This window comes from Vicia villosa, unplaced genomic scaffold (genome assembly GCF_029867415.1).
Source record: "Vicia villosa cultivar HV-30 ecotype Madison, WI unplaced genomic scaffold, Vvil1.0 ctg.002073F_1_1, whole genome shotgun sequence".
NCBI classification, from domain to species: Eukaryota; Viridiplantae; Streptophyta; class Magnoliopsida; order Fabales; family Fabaceae; genus Vicia; species Vicia villosa.
In genome coordinates, this window is record NW_026705828.1 from 325572 (window position 1) to 350233 (window position 24662).

The 24662-nt window shown below is 35.9% G+C and overlaps 2 protein-coding genes across 4 annotated transcripts; one reads left to right on the forward strand and one right to left on the reverse strand.

Annotated features, from left to right (window-relative positions):
* Positions 1 to 4138: 4138 nt before the first annotated feature.
* On the forward strand, positions 4139 to 19422 carry LOC131637708 (uncharacterized). Of its 3 annotated transcripts, none has more exons than XM_058908311.1 (14): positions 4139 to 4374; positions 5925 to 6050; positions 6232 to 6304; positions 6472 to 6866; positions 7379 to 7454; positions 7624 to 8066; positions 8557 to 8814; positions 16401 to 16661; positions 17070 to 17314; positions 17392 to 17595; positions 17682 to 17774; positions 18144 to 18251; positions 18330 to 18746; positions 19025 to 19422. In XM_058908311.1, the coding sequence occupies exons 2-14, from the start codon at positions 5942 to 5944 to the stop codon at positions 19196 to 19198; spliced, it is 2856 nt and encodes a 951-aa protein (XP_058764294.1). In that variant the 5' UTR covers positions 4139 to 4374; positions 5925 to 5941; the 3' UTR covers positions 19199 to 19422. The 3 variants fall into 3 exon arrangements, with proteins under 3 accessions (XP_058764294.1, XP_058764295.1, XP_058764297.1); XM_058908312.1 differs by lacking the exon at positions 4139 to 4374 and adding an exon at positions 4402 to 5333; XM_058908314.1 differs by lacking the exon at positions 4139 to 4374 and having other exon boundaries at positions 5985 to 6050; positions 6530 to 6866.
* Positions 19423 to 20077: 655 nt separating this feature from the next.
* LOC131637709 (probable pectinesterase/pectinesterase inhibitor 36) lies at positions 20078 to 24662 on the reverse strand. Its single transcript, XM_058908315.1, has 3 exons — positions 24175 to 24662; positions 21676 to 22008; positions 20078 to 20887 (listed from the first exon to the last, which is right to left on the reverse strand). Exons 1-3 carry the CDS (start codon positions 24623 to 24625, stop codon positions 20196 to 20198), a joined length of 1476 nt encoding a protein of 491 aa, XP_058764298.1. The 5' UTR covers positions 24626 to 24662; the 3' UTR covers positions 20078 to 20195.

Genomic DNA, 24662 nt, shown 5'->3' on the forward strand with positions numbered 1-24662 from the left:
TTTTATATGGCACCCCCTATTTTTTTTAATTACACAAATACCCCTTCTCAAAAAGAGAAAATAATTTTTTTCGGTATCACATAAATTTCTGATAGTTCATTTGAAATTTCGGTACCTTACAAAATTTTCTAAAAATTTCAAAATTTACCAGTCTATACCAGAAATTTAGTTGATAACTGAAATTTCTGGTAATGTATTTTGTCAATTTTTTTGGACGATCATGATTTTGTCGACAGTTTTGTAGGGCTGTGATTTCACCGGCAAATTTGTGTGGTCAAGAATGAATTCAAGATTCTATAAATAGGGACATATGTTATAGAGAAAAAACATCTTTAAAAATGTCTCTTCCTCAATTTCTAATTAAGGCAGAAGTGTATTTCAATGAAAATCCTCATGTTGAGTTCAAGTTTTCGAATGGCGCCTTATCTCTCGACAGCTTGATAGCTAAGTTGAATGAATTGTTGTTGGATACTGAGAACAGAAGGGTGAGAATGATCGAGTTTCGTGAAGATTGGGTTGATAATAATGGGAGGTAAAATACAACTTGGTTGAGTTGAAGATTGATGAAAACGTGACAGTCATGTGGAAATTGTTTCGCCGTAAAATAACTAAGGGGCGGATCGAGTTTGAACCGCAGATTTCAAGATCGATTGATGATATAATAAAGATGTTGAAACGTCCAAAATCATCTTGTAGTAACTAGGTTTTCATGCTTAGTTATTTTGTTTATGATTGTTGTATTGTATTGTCTTGTGTTATGTTTATCTTCTAATTGAAACATGTAATCGGTAAAATATTATGCAATAAAAGTATTATGATGTGAGAAGTAGCCTGAGTCAAATAATATGCAAAATATACAACTATAAAATCAAAAAATCTAAATAGACCCCCCAGGGCTATGTGTGCAACCCCAACTAATCTTGTGAAAACCTCTTCATCCGGGTTTACCAAACCCATGAGGTTATCCATAATAACGACCATCATATGGAGACGCTCCTAATCATCTGAGCCTGGTGAAGGTGGTGGTGGAGGCGCGTCATCACCAGGTACCTTTGTATCATAAACCCTGCCAACAAAAGGCCCTACAACATAGGAAGACCCTGTGGCAGGTGGTATGAGACGAGGATGCAATATAGTGAGATACCATTCTAGATAACCATACTCACACTGCGAAGGGTGCTGAACAGTTACTGCCTTAGACCTAATGTCATGAGCAGAGCTGATGATGTCGCTACGAAACCATCTATCAATGCCTCCTTCAGAAGCTTCCGGAACTGGTCGAGGGATGCCCTAGACATAACCATGCGGTCAAAGACACCTCTCAGGTAAGTGTCTAGCCACCGAGATCTCCTACCTCATATGCCCTGAATATAATACAACATCAATGAATGGACGATGGGCCCAGTGAGTTGTGTATGGTGTCCATACGACATCGTCTACTGTTAGAGCATCCAATATCCTCGTGTAATCTCAACCCCACCCTGAATCGCCTGTCTGGTCTTTCATCTCCTAACTTCGTGGAACGTCTTCTACGATACGTTACACCCTCTTATCATAGATGTTGGTGAAATGCCCGTATGTCCAACACTGAAGAAACAAAAAAAACTAATTAATGTCACAAACAACAATAAAATTAAAACATATAAGAAATGCTCGTATACTTGGAATAGACTCAAATAACCAGTAAGTTATATGGTTTCAAGCACAATCGCAACTCCAAGTGTCGTGTGGAGCATGGTTAAGGCGACAACTTCCCAAGCCCAACATGGAGTCTATAGGCTACTGTGTAACATCCCAATTTTTCTATTTTATTTATTTAATAGTTTTTTTATTATTAGTATAATTATTTACTTATTATTTTGGGTGATAATTATTTAAATGTGTATTGTTGTGTTAATTTGGCTAATTGAGTTATTATAATTATTGATGGAATAATGAAATAATAGCTAATGGGCCTAATTAGTTAAAATAGACTGAGTAGCTAAGCCCAATTAGAGAGAAAGGAGATAGTAAGAGTTGAGTTAGGTCATCTCATAAAATTAATATTTGGTAAGAAGAGAAAATAAGAGAAAAGAAGAGAAGATAAGAGAAAAGAAGAGAAGAGAAAAGAAAGAGGGAGAAAGAGCAAATTGGGGGAAATCTTGAACAAGAAGAATTTTGATTTGAGGTAAGGGGGAGAATTTTTATTATCTTGAATGTATGAGTATGCAATGAGTAGTAGTATGCTAGGTAATTCATTTCTCTTCATCTCATAGATTTTCACATGTTAAGGTTTAAGTTGAATCCATGGAATTTGTGGTAGTAATCATGTTTGATAATGTTTGTATGTAAACCTATGGTTAGAAATATGTTTAGGAACCTTATATGTGTGCTAAATTGTTGTTTGGATGAATTTTGGGTTGCTTAGAATCAGATTTGGAGTGGTGTGGTATGTGCTGAAATGCACAAAGATTTTTTGGTTCTGGTGTTGTTCGTCGGGCGAGCATCTTGCTTCGTCGGACGAGTGCGCGCTCACATGTCTACGCCGGGCGAGAACAACGGGCGAGAGGTGGCCAAATTTCTGTAATAGAGCGTCGGGCGAACGGATCCTTCCGCTGGGCGAATATGCCCTGTTTGGTAAAAATTGTAATGTGCATAACTTTTGATCCGTAACTCCGTTTTATGCGTCGTTCGAAGCATTAGGAAGCTAATGTAATTATCTATATGATAAGATTGGATTGGTTAGCACTTAATGATTTAATCAAGATGTTGCTGTATGAGTGACATATGAATATTGTGATGTGTATTTGAATTTGGTGAATTGTGTATAACATTTGTTGGCATGTTATGTGATATGATATACATTATGTGTGTGAATATGTATATGCTATTTGGATGTGTTTGTTGAGCATGATTACTTGATGCATTTTGTATAATTGGTGGATAATTCAATGTGTGGAATTATTATGGTATGTGGTATGTTAAGATTGTATGGATAATCTTAATTGCATATGTTTTGTGATAATTGTACATACATTCACGGGGAGATTGTACTCCGGTTGGCTTTGATCCTTGTGTGGAAACATAAGTGACTTTGTTCCTTTCGTGGATTCGGAAACGGTGAATTATATGTTCATATTTTGAGGGCTTTGATCTTGTCCGGATCTGAAGCGTAGCTCTGGTTTTTAATTGGGAACGGCGAGCTTGATACTCCCATGGTACCACATGCATGAGTCACATTAATTGCATTTCGAGTTGCATATTTGTGTTATGTGACTACTTGAATTGATGCGTTATTTGTGTGGTAATTGTATTTGTACTATGTGTGATACTTATGAAACTTGTTCAAATTATGAAGTGTGATGAATGTTTATACTATGGTATTCTATGTTCATTATACATGTATTATGTATTCATTATGATGAGAATTCTCATCCTTCTATTTGAATGATGTTCAGTGTGACATCGTGCAGGTTCCGACGAGTAGCGTACTTGCACGATGATTTAGTCGAGGAGTCTTTCTGTTTTATCGTTTTGATTAGGTAGTGAGTCAAATGCTCTAATCATGTAACACTGAGGGTTTTGAACTCATTTTTTAATGTTTGAATATTGTTATCTTGTTTATATGTAACTTAATATTTTGGATATAATGTGATGATGACTATGTTGCCAAATGTTGAATTCATATATATATATATATATATATATATATATATATATATATATATATATATATATATATATATATATATATATATATATATATATATATATATATATATATATATGAGTTGGTTATGTCATATGATTTGGTAGATGGATATAGTATGAGATATATTCATTGAAATTACTTGAGATTTGTTATTCTGTGGTAGATATGCATAATGTATGAAAGCATGAAGTTTCAAAATGTGCTATAAGGTGATAAGTGCATGTTTGTATGTTTTATTTTGGATTTTCATTGCGATGGAAACAACATGTGACGCCTTTTGTTATTCTTATGGACTTTTTTAACAAGTACAAATATTATTATTTTGTTATTTTTAATTAACTTTTAATTGTGATTCAAAAATCATTTATTAATTATATTCTAAAATTCTAAAAGAAAGAGAGTATATATCATAATTCATACTAAGTATTAAAAAAATTGAAACAGCACAAAATATACTTTGTGTTCGACATTGGCGCACAAAATATACTTTCTCTAATTTTCTCGCGCTTCATTTCACCAATCGTAACATAAAATCGCAGAACCCTAAACCTAACACAAGATCGCAGAATCTCTGGCACAATTCTCCACCGATTCTTCATCGAGCATTCATGCATTGCTGACCTTCCGCTACTCGCATTTTTCACTGAGCGCTTTTCAATTCGATTTCAGAATCGATTGTTGAGGTATGTGATGATATCACTGATGCTGTTATCTAGTAGTTCCTTTGAGGTTATTTTTCGGGTTCAATTCAAGTCAATTTCACTGGTTCTGAACACATGTTTTCTGATTCAATTGATTTTATGTATTGATGAAGTAGGTTTTAACTTTGTTTAGGGTTTTGATTTTACTGATTTTAACTTTGCTTAGGGTTTTGATTTTACTGAGTTTAACTTTGTTAGATTTTCTATTTGTTGTTACTTAGGTTCTTGGTAGTAGTTTAGTTATGTATTGTGTGATGCTTTTCAACTTTAATTTCACACTCATTCCATCCACTTTTAGTTTTTTTGTTGCAACCTTCACCAAATGCGAGTAGCCGAAGGTCAGCAACACATGAATGCAATTCAATTCCGTTATCAGTGCATTTTGATACATCGAATATTACCGGTACATTATGTAATAAATAGTGATGTTGTGTTTTAGTGGTGACCAAAATTTTAAAACCTTTAAAAATTACATAACCCGAAATGGTGGCCAAACTTTTAAAACATTAAAAAAAAACAAAAATACAAAATATGAAGTGGTTGAGTGGTTAGTGGTATTATATATAGTACCTAAAGCAATAAATCCTCACTACCTCTGCTAGGAACCCGATATTCAAGAGAAAAGATTACAGAAGATAGACCCCTGCAATCCCAGAGCAAAGCTCCTCAATAAAGCTACAATTCTCTGTCTGCCACCATATTTTCAGCCACCATATCACCTCACCACCTCTCTTGGGTTTCAAATGAGGACTACATATTTTGTCATAGTATAATTGTCTTATCTGTTCTACAGGAGAGGCAAAAGAAAATAGGAATCATATGTCCATGAATAGGACAGGAATAATAGATTGGAAAATACATATCCAATATTCATTCACCAAAAACTACCGAAGACTCAACATCGCAATAATCTTGTGCTAGCCTGTGCTATTTTCTCTCATGTACTTGTATTTTCTTTTCACTTCTAGCTTGTATGTGTAGGAAGAGAAAATAAATTAGCTGTTACTTTTTGCTCAGTATTGTCTCACTTGTGATTTTACCACTTAGGCATATTGGTTAAAGCGTTAAACATAGGGGGTAATGCGAGATTTGAGTAGGTGTCAAAGTTTTAATGTACCTTGAAATCAAAAAAATTCCAATAGGTTTGAACTTGAATCAGATGGGAATTGTTCTTGGCTTAGAGTTGTGTTAAATGTTAAGTTTCTTTTGCACATCATTTAATTGATGTTTTCAATTGTTTGATTGTGATTTGCACCCAATTGGTGTCATGCTGTGCCTGTACTACCTTTGTTAAGTGCTCAGTTGTGCTACCAACTTACCATATTCTGTTGCATAATATTATCTGCCATAGAGGTGACGGTATTTGGATATTCCTTATTCTTTTAACTTGTTTCCTTTAAGTAAGCTCGATGGGCAAAGAATGCATGAAATTTCCAAGAGAAAGCCCAAAGTATAATGTATGTCTGTATTAAATTAAATCAATATATGTATTTATATTTATATGTGTGTATTGCGTTTGTGTTGATTCACAGATTGGATTTTCGTCACAATGAAAGTAAATAAGAGAAAGAAAGGTGTACAACTTGGTGCAAAGAAGAAACAAAGTAATAGGGAACAAAAAGCTGATGTTGAGACACATGTTAAACTGAACAGTGATGGTATATAAATGTTTTATGTCTGTACTTTTCATACTTTATTGAACTGTAAGTTTGTTTTTCCGGCGATTTAATATATGTAACTTTTAAGTTTATTGAACTGATAGTTTTTCCATCATTTGTATCGGTATCTAGTATATACATTTATCTCTACAACTCAGAACCATTTTTTTGTTCCTGACAGAGAAGATGTCCAGAGATGATGTTAACATTAGTTCACAGCTCAAACGACCCATACTACCTTCTAGTGGACAACCGTAAGTTCAGTTTCTTGTTTCAGGAGCACTATTGCTCCAGCATAGCTGAGTTGAATTATCAAAATAAGGAACTTATTGCAATCTTTTTCAGCTATTAGAACATATTATGCTTACTTCAGTCAGTTATCAAAATTTCTACTAGTAATTACATATTTCAATTGATGAAGGGTACTAGATGTTCCAGAAATTATAAAGATGTTTTTCAATGGATGTTCTTCAAAGCAGGGGATTGAGCAAAGTTCCACCTTAAAGCAAGCTGAAAATCAGAAAACAACGATGACTACTATGGACTCCGCTGGCAGAACCATTCTCAAGCATGGTCAACGGAAACAACAATCATTGACAACTGGAAGTCCAATCCCAGTGGGAGGATCTGCTCAAATACAACATTCAACTTTAAAGAAAGCAAAAAATCAAAAAACAACAGTGACTACTACAGACACTGCGGAGAGATCCATTCTCCAGCATGGCAAAAGGAAACAACAACCATTTACAACTGGAAGTTCAATCCAAGTGGCAGGATCTGCTCAAATACAACATAAAAAGCAAGATCACAGGCCAGGTTTTCAAACATGCTTTGCCAATCATTACTATTCAATTATTATTGTTCCTCCTTTTCATCACTGCAATCTTCATGTGTGAGGCCATTGTGATTTTCTTGGTTGCTACATACTGGTTGCACATAACCCACTCTTCTTCCTGCACTAACTAAGAAGTTCAAATTATTACAGTAAAGAGAAGCTTGAGAGTATAATAAAACTAGAAATTAAAGAGTGTGTGTGTGTTTGAAAATTGAGCATGTTTTTAGAATAGGAATAAGTGATCCCGGTTTTCATTTGATAGCCTTATTGTCTTACTGTTAATGCCGACTTACCGAGCTTATTAATGTTTTCCCCATGTTTCGGGTATATAATGTTTCATGTTTCTGTACTTTTCATACTTTGTTGAACTTGAAGTTTTTTTTTTGGTGATTTAATGTATGTATTTTAGTGTTTCCATCATTTTTTTCTCTTTTTTGGCATCTATTATATACATTTCTCTCTTCAGCTGAAAACCATTTTTTGTTCTTGATAGAGATAAAGAAGTCAAGAGATGATGTTTTCATTAGTCCACAACTCAAACGCCCCATGCTATCTACTAGGGGAGAACCGTAAGTACAATGTCTTGTTTCAGGAATACCATTGCTCCAACAGTTGGCTGAGTTGAATTATCAAAAGAAGGAACTTATCGCAATCTTTTTCAGCTATTAGAACACATTATACTTACTTCAGTCAGTCATCACAATTTCAACTAATTATTATACTTTTCAATTGATAAAGGTTAGTAGATGTTCCAGACAGTATAAAGTCCAATGCTGAATTGTATCGAGGCAAGTTGAGAAGTTTTAAAACAACGAAGAGAAGCATACAATGTTCTCCAAAGCAGGGGATGGAGCAAAGTTCTACTTTAGAGCAAGCAAAAAATCAGAAAACAATGAGGAATACTATAAACACTGCTGGGAGATCCATTCTCAAACAGGATAAAAGGAAACAACAATCATTGACAACTGGAAGTTCAATCCCAGTGGCAGGATCTGCTCAAATACAGCATTCTACTTTAAAGCAAGCAAAAACTCAGAAAACAATGAAGACTACTATAGAAACTGCTGGTAGATCCATTCCTAATCATGGTCAAAGGAAACAACAATCATTTACAGCTGGAAGTTCAATCCAAGTGGAAGGATCTACTCAAGTACAACATAAAAAGCATGATCGCAGGCCAGGTTTTCAAACATGCTTTGCCAATCTTTACTTGTCCTTCATTATTGCCCTTTCATCACTGCAATCTTCATCTGTGAGGCCATTGTGATTTTCTTGGTTGCTACATTCTGGTTGTTAACTACCATCACTATACCATTGTAAAATGGTTCAAAACCTGGTCTGTGACTTGGACTAGGCTTTTTAATGCACTGCACACAACCCATCCTTCTTCGTGCACTAACTAACAAGTTCAAATTATTACAGTAAAGAGAAGCTCGATTATAATAAAATTAGAAATTAAAGAGTGTGCATGTTTGAAAATGGAGAAAGTTTGTAGAATAGAAAGAAGTGATTTGACTTTACACATGACAAACTTTGTCTTACTCTAAATTTTTTTACCCGTTATTTTATGTATTGGGGTATTAACTCTCATATTATGCTACTGACTTACTGTTATTAGTGACTTACTGAACTTATTTATTGTTTGTTTCATGTGTTGAAAAACCAAACTAGTGGGCCGCTCTATGTTCGGTGGAAGCACCAGTTCTTCTGCTCAACTCCAAAAGGACCTTGTTGATCATGGATCATCCACTAAGCAGAAGACTACTCGAAAGAGGCCATCAATGTCACTGGATGATTATTTTAAAAGGAGTATGCAACAACTTGAAGTCGAGGGGGGTATTAACTGTGAAAATAATGATGGTGATGTTCAGGATGATATTAACTATGAAAGTGATGATGGCAAGGAAACTAATAATGATCCAATAGAAGGTAGCACCCCTACTTGTCAACTCGTTTCATCATCATCATCATCATCATCACTTAAATTTCATTATTATCACTTACATTTCATCATTGTCATTACAAATGATAAATATGATATGCATATGCATATGATGCTGTTTTGTTGCTCTCAGGATTAGGGTAAAATGTATTTTATTGAATGAATTAAGCTTACAATGTGCTAATAAATATACAAGGATTGCAAGATAAATAAGGAGACATATTTAAAGCTCATATTCAATCAAAATCCCTATAACCGAGGAATGTCCCTTAGTAATAATAATAAAAATGACACCGTTTTGACACTCACCCTCAAGCTCGTGAATTGGTGTTTTCCATTTCGAGCTAGGAAACAATAATTTCAACGTTGTTACTCTTCAGCTCCTTTGTTAGAAGATCTTCAAAGCTGATTTGGGCAGGAGACATGGAGTGCATGTTAGGCCACTGTCTGTCAACTTCAATATACTTGGTTCTGTCTGGCAGTACTCATTAGGGGCTATGATAATAGTAGACCTGTTATCAATTTTCACAGTAGTGTTTCATACGTTCATCCCATCTTATCTTCAAGTCCTCCAAAATGATCTTCAACCATAGTAATTCACAAATTCCTTGTATCTTTGCCCTAAATTCTACTTCAACACTAGACTTGGATACCACACTTTGTTTCTTACTCTTCCAAGTCACATGATTCCCACACAGGAAAGTGCAATATCATGCAGTTGATCTCCTATTCACCACTGACCTTGCATAGTCATCGTCAGTATATGCTTAAGACCCACACTCCATTTCCCTTATACAAAATTTCTCTTCCTGGGGGTTCCTTTCAATTATTGCACGGTTTTGAGTGCTGCTTGGGAGTGAACCTCCTCTGGTTGGTGCATGAATTGCGTAACTAGGCTTACAACATATTAACATTAGATCTAGTATGTGATAGAAATATGAGCCTTCCAACTACCTTTATTAGATGTACTTAGTAAGCTGAGTATACTAGTTATATTGTAAGGATGACTGACATCTGTCAGCATCCCTAACCTGCTATAGCAGGTCATTCTCTTGTGTATATAACCAAGTTTGTTACACTTTTGTAACTAACTTTTCAATCAATAACAGTTTCACAAAATCAATGAATATCTCTCTCTATCTTTCTATTATGGTATCAGAGCCTATCGATCGGACCATGGGCCGCCCACCATTAATATCCACGCACTATGCCCAAAAGAGTGCAAGGCGTGAGGGGGTGTATTAGGAAGATCCTAAAGTCCCACATTGGTTGGAGATAGAGCATTGAAAGAGTATATAAAGAGGGACACTCCTCACCTTACCAACCGGTTTTGTAAGGATGAGTTAGGTCAAACTCTAATATGGTATCAGTAGACTAGATCGTAGCCTTCTCTTTCCGTGGCCATGGTGTCTTCACCGTCCACCGCTAGCTCCGCTTCCGATCGTGAAGATCCGTCGCCGGCGAAACCTTCACCGGTCGTTTCCGAAGATCTTCACCGCTTCAATTTCTCGCTCAAGCTTTCGCAGAAGTTAGATGAGAAAAATTTCCATCTCTGGCGGCAACAAGTGGAACCGTTCATCAATGCGCACGGACTCACTGAGTTCGTCGTCTGCACTCGTGTTCCACCTCGTTTTCTCACCGATGAAGCTCGCAACTCTGGATCTGAGAATCCTGCGTATTCCGCGTGGCTTCAGAAGGATCAAATGCTCCTTTCGTGGTTGCAATCCACGTTATCTGGTGAGATTCTTTCACGAATGTTAGGTTGTACTCATGCGCATGAACTTTGGGACCGTCTGTTTCAGTATTTTCAGAAGCAAACACGCGCTCGTGCTCGTCAACTTCGTGTTGAACTTCGCGCTATGAAGCTTGACTCTCTCTCTGTTCAGGATTATCTTCTCAAGATTCGTATGATTGTTGATTCTCTTGCTTCTATTGGTGACACTCTTCCAGTTTCGCATCACATTGATGTGATTCTTGAAGGACTTCCCTCTGATTTTGCACCGGTTGTGTCGGTGATTGAAAGCAAGTTTGGAGTTATGGACATTGATGAGGTTGAGATTCTCCTTGTGGCTCATGAACTTAGACTCTCCAAGTTCAAGAAAGTTTCAGAGGTGCCTTCCTTGAATCTTACTCAAGCTCCACCTGAAACTCCTTCATCCACTGACTCTATACCTGCTGCTAGTGCTGAAGCTCCTCCATCACACTACACTCCCTCCACTGAACCTGATTACAATAGTTTCAGAGGTGGCAGATCTGGTAGAAGTGGTGGTCGTTCTGGTAGAGGTCGTGGTGGTCGCAACTCTAATGTTCAATGTCAGGTTTGCTTCAAAGTTGGTCACACTGCCCTGAATTGCTGGCATAGGTATAATCAGCAGTTCCAGCCTCAACAATCTACTGGCTATCCTCAAACTCAACAGCCTCAGCAAGCACCTATGCCTGGCACCTATTATACTTCTGCTCCATCTGTTGCCTGGGCAACTCCAGCTCCTCATGTCTGGACTAGAGCTCCTGGACCTGCAAAGATGGCTGCTCCTATCATGCTTGCTCCTAGCACATTTGTTGCTAATGCTGCTCCCTCAGGCTCCTCAGGCTGGTTTCCTGATTCAGGAGCCTCCTACCATGTAACCAGTGATGCTAAAAACTTGCAACAACTCACTCCCTTTGAAGGCCATGAGCAAATCTTCATAGGGAATGGACAAGGTTTGCCTATTCAGTCAGCTGGCTCTAGTTCCTTTCCTTCTCCTTATCAACCTCACACACCTCTCACACTCAAGAATTTGTTGCTTGTTCCTTCCATTACTAAGAATCTAATGAGTGTTAGCAAGTTTTGTAGGGATAATAATGTCTATTTCCTGTTCAATGCTGATACTTGCTATGTTAAATCTCAGGTCACCAATGATGTGCTTCTTCAAGGGTCTGTTGGAAGTGATGGTCTCTATGAATTTCCTCATATCCAGTTGTCCAATCCTGCTAAGTCAGCTAGTCTTCTTCCTTGTTTTTCAGCAAATAATTCTGATAGCTCTAGCACTAAGTCTTCTAGTGTAGATTCTTGTTTGCCCAATATATGGCATCTTAGGTTAGGGCATCCTAATCTTCAGACTTTGAAGCTTGTTTTACAAAGTTGTAATATTCCTTTCTCAAATAAAGACCATTCTCTGTTTTGCACTGCTTGTTGTATGGGAAAAGCACATCGTTTACACTCTAATGCCTCACACACCACATACACTACACCTCTTGAATTGATTTACTGTGACCTATGGGGACCTTCCCCTGGCCCTTCTGCCATGGGATATAACTATTATATATCATTTGTGGATGCTTACTCCAAGTTCACTTGGATCTATTTGCTTAAAACCAAATCTGAGGCTTTACCATTTTTCAAACAATTCAAAACTATGGTTGAATTGCAACTTGGTCATTCTATTAAGTGTGTTCAATCTGATTGGGGAGGAGAGTTTAGACCATTCACCACTTATCTCACTGAACTGGGCATTGTGCATAGGCTGATTTGCCCTCACACTCACCACCAAAATGGTGTGGTGGAGAGAAAACATAGACATATAGTTGATCTGGGCCTAACTCTTCTCAGTCAGGCTTCTATTCCTATTTCCTACTGGGATTATGCTTTCACTACTGCTGTGTATCTCATTAACAGGTTACCTTCAGCTTCCATCAAATTTCAGATTCCCTATCAACTTCTGTTTAAACTGTCCCCTGATTACAAGTTTCTTAAAGTTTTTGGCTGTTCTTGCTTTCCCTTACTTAGACCTTATAATTCTCACAAGTTGGATTTTAGGTCACAAGAGTGTCTTTTTCTTGGCTATTCTCCCTCTCACAAAGGGTACAGGTGCCTATCTTCTACTGGCAGGTTATACATCTCTAAGGATGTTATTTTCAATGAGGCAAAATTTCCTTTTCATGACCTTTTTTCCAAGGTAGTTGCTCCTGTTTCTGCTCCTACTGGAGTCACTTTATCTGCTCTCCCTTTTCATCATTCTGCTCCTAATCTAATTCCTTCTGAGTCCACTACACCTCCTTCTAATACTTCATCTCATACTCCTGAAATCTCTTCTTCATCCTCCATGTCTGGTAACTCTTCCTTGTCTCAGAATCCCTCTTCCAATTCCTCACCTATCTCTCAGTCCTCTTCTTCTTCTGATAGTTCTCCTGTCATCCCTCCTTTGGCTATTCCTGCCCCAGTTATTCCTGTTAATCAGCATAGCATGACTACTAGAGCCAAGTCAGGCTTTGTTCAGCCCAGATTGCAACCAAAACTGCTTCTAACTCATGTTGAACCTAAAACTGTGAAGCAGGCCTTGTCTACTCCTCACTGGCACTCTGCTATGCAAGCAGAATATGATGCTCTTCTTGCCAATCAGACCTGGTCTCTTGTTCCTCTTCCCCCTGGCAGACAGGCTATAGGCTGCAAATGGGTTTTCCGAGTCAAAGAGAACCCTGATGGCAGTGTTAATAAGTTCAAAGCAAGATTGGTGGCTAAGGGTTTCCACCAGCAGCATGGCTTTGACTTTACAGAGACTTTCTCTCCTGTTGTTAAGCCTGTAACTGTTAGACTAATCCTCACCATTGCACTCACTCATCACTGGCCTATTAAGCAGCTGGATGTCAATAATGCCTTTCTTAATGGTGAGTTAGCTGAGGAAGTTTATATGCAACAGCCTCAAGGGTTTGCAGCTACAGATTCCACTCTTGTATGTAAGCTACATAAAGCTATCTATGGGCTAAAGCAAGCTCCTAGGCAATGGTTTGAGAAACTGCAACAGGCTCTTATTGCTCTACACTTCAAACCTAGTAAGTGTGATCCCTCTTTGTTCACTTACTTGGCTGATGGGCATACCATTTATCTTCTTGTCTATGTTGATGATATAATCATCACTGGCAGCTCTGCATCTCTGATTTCATCCCTAGTCACCAAACTGAATCAAGCCTTTTCACTTAAGTTTTTGGGTGACTTGGACTACTTTCTTGGCATTGAAGTTAAGGCTGCTGCCAATGGCTCCTTACTCCTCACTCAGTCTAAATACATTAGAGATTTGCTTCAAAGAACAAACATGTTAGAAGCTTCTCCTGTGAGTACTCCTATGCAATCCACCTGGAAACTCACTAAAACTGGGTCTGCTGCTCTCTCTGATCCTTTCTTCTATAGGTCTGTGGTAGGAGCTTTACAATATGCCACAATCACAAGACCTGAATTGGCTTATGCTGTTAACAAAGTGTGCCAGTTTATGTCTCATCCCCTGGAGACTCACTGGATTGCTGTTAAGAGGATCTTGAGGTACCTCAAGGGCACCATTAGTCATGGACTGTGCCTTTCTCCTCTGTCTACTTCTGTTCCTCCCACTCTTAAAGTTTTCTGTGATGCTGATTGGGCATCTGACCCTGATGATAGAAGAAGTACTTCAGGGGCTGCTATATACTTTGGAGATAATCTCATCACATGGTGGTCCAAAAAGCAATTGGTTGTAGCTCGTTCCAGCACTGAATCTGAGTATAGATCTCTTGCTCTTGCTACTGCTGACTTGCTCTGGATTCAAACTTTGTTGCAAGAACTTCACATCACCACCAAGCCACCTGTTATACTGTGTGACAATCTCTCTGCAGTTCTGCTTGCTCATAACCCTATCATGCACTCCAAAACCAAACATATGGAGATTGACTTGTTTTTTGTCAGGGAGAAGGTCTTAGCTAAGAAAATCTCTGTTCTTCACATCCCTGGGACTGACCAAATTGCTGATGTTCTTACAAAACCTCTAGCATCTACTAAGTTTTTGGATCTTAGACACAAACTCAGAGTTGTTACCACCTCCTGAGTTTGTGGGGGGGGGGGGGGGGGGGTATTAGATGTACTTAGTAAGCTGAGTATACTAGTTATATTGTAAGGATGACTGACATCTGTCAGCATCCCTAACCTGCTATAGCAGGTCATTCTCTTGTGTATATAACCAAGTTTGTTACACTTTTGTAACTAACTTTTCAATCAATAACAGTTTCACAAAATCAATGAATATCTCTCTCTATCTTTCTATTAACCTTCAACACATTTTCCTGTCAACAACAAACAATATTTTCTTCTGCGTTCCGCAACTTCAAATTTTGATCTATTGGTGTACTTGTAAGCTTGCATGCTGTCTTGCTCGTTTCTTGTAGAAGATCAACGATGTACTTTTGTAGGGATATGAAATGAAAGTCCCTTTCTTGGAGTGGGCCAATTCAATTTTTTTAAAAAATACTTCAATTTTCCCAAGGTCTTGATCTCAAATTCATTGGCTAGACGTTGTCCTAATCCCAACAAGTATTGCTCATTTTCATCATCACCCTTCACTATAATGTCATTCACATATAATGACAACATCGTTACTCTCCCATGATGTTGTTCAAAGCCTAGATCTATCATGATTCAAGCAAACCTCTAAAACCGCTTAAGCTCACATAAAGCCTTTTTCAACTTACATCGTGTTGTCAACACTGTGTTCATTGTATTCACAGGGTACATCCATGTAGATTTCTTCGAGTTATCCATGAAGGAAAGCATTATTTACATGAAATTGGTGCAAGCTCCAATTTTAATTAGCTGCCTAGATAATAACACACATGCATTATTCATTTTTGCAACTGGAGCAAAATATCTCTGAATAATCTACTCCATAATTATTAGTGAATCCTTTGTCTATTAATCTTGCCACTTGTACTTCTCAATAGATCCATCAATCTTGTATTTTTTTAATGTATACCCATTTGTACCCTACACATTGTTTTCCTTCCATTTGATAGAAGACCCAATTCCAAAGTACTGTTCTTATCCAGGGGGTAGAGTAGCTTGTTGGTACAGGTTCTGGTATCTTTTCTAAGGGCAATTGAAAGATGTAAATCTTCATAGTGTGTAGTGGTGGTGTTATTGAGTTGAATTTTTGTTTCTTATGCTGTATTGGACTGGATTCTGGTTCCCTATGCAAGTTAGGGCTAGACTCTGGTTCGTGTGCATGAGAAAAATCAGAAATTAGTTTGAAAGGCCAAGTGGCAGGATCTACTCAAATACAACATAAAAAGCTAGACCATAGGTCAGGTTTTCAAACATGTTTTTTCCAATCATTACTTGTCCATTATTATTATTGCTCATTTCAACTGCAATCGTCATTTGTGAGGCAATTGTTATGTTGGCTGCTTCATGCTGGTTGTTGACCACTATTACTATAACAATGGTTCAAAACCTGGCCTGTGATTTGGACTAGCCTTTTTAATTGCCCTGCACACAACCCATTCTACTTCCTGCATTAACCAACAAGTTCAAATTATTACACTATACTAAAGAGAAGCTTGAGAGTATAATATCATTGGAAATTAGAGATATGTGCATGTTTGAAATGGAGGAAGTAGTGATATTGCTTTTTGTATGGTAAACTAATTGACTTACTGCTAATACTGTTCTTTCCCTTATTTTATTTTATATTTTGGGGTATTGTCTCTAATGTTAATCTACTGTCTTACTGTTGATACTGTTAATACTGACTTACTGAACTTTGTTATTTTTGTTTCATGTGTTGAAAAACTAAACTAGAGGACCGCAGTCTTTTTGGTGGATTAAGCAATCGTTTTTCTGCTCAGTTCCAAAAGGACCATATTGATCATGGACCATTCAAGAAGCAAAAGACTACTCGAATGTGTCCATCAATGTCACTTGATGATTATTTAAAAATATATAAGCCACAACTTGAAGTTGAGGGTGATATTAACTATGAAAATAATGATGGTGATGTTGAGGGTGATATTGACTATGGAAATGATGACGGTGAGAAAACTAATAACAATCCCATGGAAGGTAACACCCCTACTATGTTTCATCTTCATCACTTATACCTTCCCTTAGTTGTTCACTTTTTCTGCGTTAGTTCTTGGTTAGCTATCTGTTAGTTTTTAGTTGTTTCAGCTGTACATTCATATAGGGTTCTATTGTTAGGCTCCTCCTCTCTATATTAAGGTAGCCCCTTTGTTACAGTTTGTTAATTCATATATGAAATCAGATGATTTTATACTTTATATAGGGTTTGCTTTTAACTTTTCTGCTATATTCTATACTGCATTGTATCATAGAGATGGTCGAGCCTTATATATCTTATGCTGTCTGAATCAAAAAATGCTGTACAAACGACGTGTATGCATATGATCATAGTTAACTCAATTTACTTTCTTTGTCTTATATATAACTTGTTATTATACTGGTAACTAGGCGAAGCATCAAAAAGAGGGAAAAGAGGAAGGACACGGTGCTTGGAAATTCACGCCCGATCACTTGCTGAAAGACAAAAAATCACCTTAAATGAAGAAGGAGAGCCCATTGGACCAACTCAAAAGATAGTTTCTGAATTCAGCAATTTTTTGGGATCAGTAGCACGGATGTCAGATTTATGTCCTCTTACTTACACTAATTGGAAGGCTATACCGAACAAGGAGAATATATGGGCTTATGTCAATGTATCAACTCATCTAGTATGTGTGTTTGAGTACTCTGATAAAAAATATTTGTCTAATCATCGTCCTTTTCTTTGCAGAAAAAATACATTGTTCCAGAAAAAGGAGAGAAGGTTGTATATGCTATCGTAAATGATGCTTGGAGGCGGTACAAATATTCTATTAAGAGAAATCATTTCACTAAGTATGAAAACTTGCATGATCGACTGAAAAGCCGTCCAAATAACATACCAGAAGCTCACTTTAGGAAATTAATGAATTATTGGAGTTGTGAAGTTGTTCAAGTAAGAAAAATTTAATTTGAATTGTGAATTGTTCTACATTATTATTTTCAGATTTAATGAATTGAGTTTCTCATTGATGAGTGCAGAAAATTAGTCGTCAAAATGCTAACATTACAGCTCAACAAAAATGTAGACATCGAGCGGGTCCCATAAGCTTTGCTATCATAAGGGAAAAACTGGTATCTCAGTTTTACTACTATTAGCGAACAAGTTAATCCTATTACGTGTTTGGTTATGGCTTGGTTTTTTGCTATCTCGGGCAAGCTTCATATTGGATTTAAGTCCCCACTGAATAGACTTCTTTCTGAAAATGTCTCACACTTGTAGAAATGGAACCACCTACACCAACTACTAGGGGAAAATTCTGATGTTGAAGAAGAAATGGATGTGAATGACTAATATTATTGTCACTTAAAACCAACAACCTCAGTGGAATAAGTTTACATATTTTGGTCTTGTGAAGCTTGCCTCGGATGTCAAATATTTAAATTGTACTGTCAGTGATGATTTTTAACTACTATTAATAAATCATATTTTGCTTTATGTAGCGTGCAGCCAAGGATGGTAGAGAGGCTCCTACTCAAGCTGAGGTTTTTATTGAAACACGACAAAGCAAGAGAGGAAGTGAGCTAGACCAAGTTACAAGTAACACAATCGTAAGTTTTTTTTCATAATTTTATCTAGTCAAATATAATTATCTATTTGCTTAACTAATGTTGCTTTAATTTTGCTAGACAAATCTTAAAGATTTGATTATAAATTCTGGTCAGTCTTCGGACGAGGCATTTCAAACTGTCTTTGGCAAAGAAAAACCAGGAAGAATGCGGTGTCATGGGAGAGTTACAACACCTTCTCTCTTGAAAAGAAATAAAGAAATAGCAGAAATTGAAATGAAGCATGCTGCTGAAGTTAAACATTTAAATGAAAAGATTCAAGAAATGAGGGTAAAACATGAAATGTTGGAGACTAAACACAGTGAAGAGATGGCAGCAATAGAGAGAAAATTGGAAATTCTTCTAAGGGTCATGCTAATAAACCAAAGCAACTCAGGACATGATATGGGGGATTTGGTAGCTTTGTTATCAATCCCAAATGAAAATAACAATGCTCTGCATTCATCTGCATCTGCGCATGCCCTAAATAACCATCCGGTATGCTTTCCTTATGAGTATGATATTTATCAGAAAACAAAAGAATACATTTTTTGGGTGCTACTCGCGGGGTCTTGTTTCGCCCGTTTCGAATTTTGATTACATTTATTATCATTCTTTGTCCGTATAAATCATTACCACATGGAATGCTGGTTACCCTCATTGAGAGCTAAAGTGTTAATTTAAGAGCGTGTATACACTTACTAGTAGTAAAATCTGATTGATGACTAATTCTAAGCTGTTTTTTGCTTGCTGATTTTAGTATTTTTATCTTGTAGGTAAATCATATCACTATGCGGGAAGAACAATCGAATGATGACTTGGAAGAAGATGATGAACAATTGTACGATGACTTGGAAGAAGATGAAGAACAATTGTACGATAACTTAGAAGAAGAAGATGAAGAACAATTATACGATGACTCGGAAGAAGATGAAGACTATACAGACTGATTCATCAATGCTGGGGCTTAGCTGGGGCTTCTTTTCATTTTCTTTTGTGATAAGAACGTAAACACTATTCCTTTCTACTTTGGGCTGATAATAGAATCTGCAAGTTATATATAGATCTTTTTATAGTAGTTTTGGCTGTCATCACTTAAAAGAGAAGCTAACATTATGGTCTATTTTTTTTGCCAAAGTTACTCCAGCTTAACAAAGCCGTTTGGTTATTATAAGTAGTTCTCAATAATTCAGTTACTTATCTAATAATAGTAGTTCAAAGTTGCTTATCCGATTTAATAGTAGTTTGTTTTGACATTTAATTTGATTCATGCTACATAAGAATACTTTATTTGATAAAACTGTTCTCCAAAGTTAGTGACAACAGTTTTTGTTTGTTCTTTTTATAATACTCACACCGGTTTAGACAGACTGTTGCCGTAGGTAAAAATAAATGTACAAGTAAAAAAAAAAGAAGACTAGACTATATATTAGATATATATATTTAATTTGAAAAGCGAATATTTTATTTAAAATATTGGCTGGAGAGAGGATATATGATAAACTTTGAATTTCTAAAATAGGAATTTTATGTAGAACTTCAAAGACTCCAAACATTTTTGATACAATAATCAGCAAAAGTTGGTGTCGATCAACTTAAATATTGTTTTTTGGTATGGTATAAATCAAATTTCTTAAATTTACTCTTATTTGAAAGTTTGATAATCCTTACTTTACCTCATCACGCGTCAACTTTCATTTAGCTTCTTGTGTTCATCACTTATTTTACATTTAAACCTAGGAAATGCTTGTCTTTTACCAGCATCAGACTTCCCGGGTTTTTTTAGCGAGATTATAATGGCTTTCGCACGGATCCATTTAAGCATAAAATGAAGATTTGAAACTAACATTCATTTAAGCATAAAATGAAGATTTGAAACTAACATTCACATTATTAAACTAACTCCTATATAGCACATTATTATCAATACATAATTCTTTTCCCAATTCAAATTCCAGAATCAAATGGCACCCCAGAAGCTGAAATCCAATTCCCACCTTGCAAAAACCTACTCACTGTAAAAGGAGAAGCTTCCTCAACACTCTTCAACACATGAAAACCAGGCCAACTAACCCTATTTCCAGTAGCAGCACCATTTCCAGTATTCATATATTCCCCATAAAACAGAGTCGAAATCGCGAAACTCCCCTCCCATTCACCCCACCCTTTAGGATGAACCAAACCATCCAAATCACTTTTCATAAACACTGTCCTTGAATACTTCTTCCAAGGCCTACCTAAATAAGTCTCCACAGAACCCTTCACCGTAGCAAATTCCGAATCCGGCCTAACCCGACAGTTTTGTATCGAAAATCCGGTCGGTTCGTTGGGATTGTCGCGTCCTTGGGCGGTTATGAAGTTTGATTGGTAGCTCATTGGTTTTCGGACGACAATGTCGCAGTTTTGGAGTACCGCGGCCGCGTCGCCGAATATGAAGTCGATTGTGCCATAGATGTGACAGTCGCGGTAGAATTGTCGATTCGAGAATAGGTAGAGTGTGTCTTGGTAGGCTTTGAAGCTGCATCTGTAGAAGACTGATAAGTCTGAACTTACTTTCAGGGCTACAGCTTGGTGGTTTTGTGGTCCGGCTGTGTTCTCAAATGTCATGTCTCTTGCCCAGAATCCATCCCCTGATACATCTGTTTCATGTATATAAGCAACCAAATCATTTTAGCATATTCAACTGTGAAGCACAGACACCTCTAACAAGAGGTGTTATGCGGTGTTTGGTGTCTGTTGTTTGGTACGTGTCAGACAATCGGTGTCTAATACATGTGTCTGGTGTGTGACACGGTGTCTGGTGTCTGTGTTTGATACGTGTCAGACAATCGGTGTCTGATACATGTGTCTGGTGTGTGACACGGTGTCTGGTGTCTGTTGTTTGGTGTCTGTGTTTGATATGTGTCAGACAATCGGTGTCTGATACATGTGTCTGGTGTGTGACACGGTGTCTGGTGTCTGTTGTTTGGTGTCTGTGTTTGATACGTGTCAGACAATCGGTGTCTGATACATGTGTCTCGTGTGTGACACGGTGTCTGGTGTGTGACACAGTGTCTGTGTTTGATATGTGTCAGACAATCGGTGTCTGATACATGTGTCTGGTGTGTGACACGGTGTCTGGTGTGTGACACAGTGTCTGTGTTTGATATGTGTCAGACAATCGGTGTCTGATACATGTGTCTGGTGTGTGACACGGTGTCTGGTGTCTGTTGTTTGGTGTCTGTGTTTGATACGTGTCAGACAATCGGTGTCTGATACATGTGTCTGGTGTGTGACACGGTGTCTGGTGTGTGATACAGTGTCTGTGTTTGATACGTGTCAGACAATCGGTATCTGATACGTGTGTCTGGTGTCTGATACGTATGTCATATACAGTGTAGGTGTGCAATTCTGTGTCAAAGTAGTGTTTCTCTTTAAAATAACGTACCAAATGTGGCAGAGTTAAGAGTGCTGGAGCCACTCTTAAAATTTCTATTTCCAGTGACAACAGTTTTGTCAATTCCATCTCCAACAAACATAACATTATGCAACTTACTTCCAATCTCAACTTTTTCATGGTACACTCCTGCTTTAACATGTATGACAACTCTTGAAGGACGATTATGCCCCCTTGAAGCAAGTGCATCCACTGCTTCTTTTATTGTTCTATAACTTCCAGAACCATCTTGTGCCACTGTGAAATCTGCTTCATGGTTTGCAACACTCCATGATTCTAAAAGTCCATTGTTTTCTTCTAATATTGTAATTCTTTGAGATTGCTCTGAAAAAACAAAACAAGAACTAATAAGGTATATAGTAATAATCTAAGAAGCATAAAACACGAGTCAATCACTAATAATAATTAAGAAAAATAATAAATTAAACGTCACAGTGTTATAATAATTTAAAAAAATAATAAATTAAACATAATCATAAATATTACTGTCAGAGCCATGTTAATGCATATTCGTAATGACAAGTATTAGTGTCAGTTTCAAAAATAACATGACATTTACAGAACTACAGAGGTGTCAGTGCCACCGGGCTAATACATTTTCTCAATCACAAATAGAGTATCGGTTTCAAACATATGACACGAAGAACTATCCATTAGGGTAATGCATATTCTAGTCAGCTTTTTTTGATTAATGGATAATGCATATTCTAGTCAGCTTTTTTTGATTTCTTATGTTTGTTTGATATAGGAAAAGGACAATATTCTGACTTTTGATAAACATGTTGAGATTTTTGAAAATTGTTATGCTATACTACATAAGTAGAAGCAATTTGAGACACGTAGTTAGTAGAAAATGACAAATCTGAAAAAGATTCAAGGACAAGTACGTTTTGATAAGCACTTTTATACGCCGCACCGCTTATGGATATAATCCATTTAAGTTTTGTTTTTTTATAATGTTTTTCTTGAGAGATTAAATATGTTGTTAGTTTATAAATAAAATAATATGTTAAGTAATTACGTAGAATGACCGACCTTAAAATTTTACGTGAATATTCTATATTTTTGAATTTAAACGAAAGTCCATGTCTTTAAAATATTTATAAAATTGTTCTTAGTAAAGATAAGATTGATATTTAAATACTCCCTCCGTTCCTTTTTAAGTGTCGTTTTAGCAAAAAGCTCTTCAACCAAGATAGTGAATTATTAGAGTTACTTTTCCCATTATACCCTTATTTATTTTTCTCTTCCCAAATAAATTCAATCATTCTCTCTTTTTCCAATAATTAATTGAAAAATTTGAGGTGGAGTTATTGAGAAAATAAGGGTATAAATGACAAATTATAACATTAAATTATATAACGACACTTAAATAGGAACAAAAAAATTCTTCTAAAATGACACTTAAAAAGGAACGGAGGGAGTATATAAATAATTATACATATATAGAGAATGTAGAATGGATAGGTCAAATAGCTTTTATTTATAAAATTATATTTTTTGTTTTAAATAATTTTGATTATGATATAATATTGTATTGTTGTTTATAAAAAGATATTTTTAAAGCTTCTTAATATTACATATAAAGAAAGGTAGGATAAATAACTCAACTAATAGGAACTAGTTGAAATTAAAGTTGAAGAAATTGAAAATCAACAATATAATCTCTAACAAAAGGGAAAATATAGTTTGTCATTTATGTAACATTTAGTGCACTGACAAGTAGATGAAGCTTAGTTAATGTAAAATTATACTAGTATTTATCCATTATACGACCTTTCCATATTTCTTAAGAAAGATATACCTGTATTTTTTTATGGATTTAATTAATGTATAAATATCTAATTAGTATTAGTACTTCTATTTTTCTTTTTATTTTTATAATAACCGTTCCATTTCTTTTAAAGAAATATAAATTATACATATGAGAAATTTCTTCTAAGTCTATAATTGATTTTATATTTGAATCAATTAAAATTGATTATAAATATTTAGATTAATTTTGACTTATTTATTTGTTTATTGAGTAAAATTAATTTTGTCTCTAGTTTGAAGTTTAATTTTATAGATTTTAAGTAAAATTAAATTTCACACTTAAATTGTTGAATTCATTTTTTTGTAAAATGTATTTAAATTTAATTTATTTTAAATTCAATTGAAAATTTTAAGTAAAGTCAAATTTATAAATTAAATTTTATGACAAAGAATCAAACAGATTGAATAAAAAAATAATTTGAAAATGTAAGAAAGGACAATAGTTTTGGACTACAATAAATAAAATTTACTACTTCCTCTACTTCTTCTCTATATTTTTTTAGATTTATTAAATATTTAATGTATTTAATATATAAATAGATAAAATGTATTGATTATTTAATTAACCTAACTTTTTAGTGAGTTGTTTCTTTTATAAAGAAAAAAAAGGTAGTAATAAGTTACAATAACTTTTTTTTTTAATAAAATAAATAAGTTATAATAATAACTTATTACCTTTGCCTTTGACTTTGTTATTTGAATACAAAACAAGCATTTGGCCAAGCAAACTTGTCAAGTTTCTACCCAAAACATGATTATCTCCAACATACCCTTTTTCCTTCAACCCATCCAAACAAGTCCTATGATTTGTCATCAATGCACTCACCCAAATAAGAGCATCATCTTTACTATGACCCCTCTTTCCAACCATCATATCCCTAAGCCTAAACTCACTCTCCTCATAAAGCTTAGCACAATCTCTCAAAGCCAAACCACTTGTTTGATTCAATGATGAGACCATACTCACACTCTCCAAGCCATGCAATTTCATAGAGTTATCAACCCAATTCATGGCTTGTGAAACTTGTGTTTTGGCCATTTGGAGAATCTCCATTTCTTGAAAACAAAAGGAAGTGGTTATGAACATGACAAAGAAGAGAAACAAAACGGTGGCATAGGTTGTCATTTTTTTAATCTATTTGAGAAGTTTGATGAGTGATGAG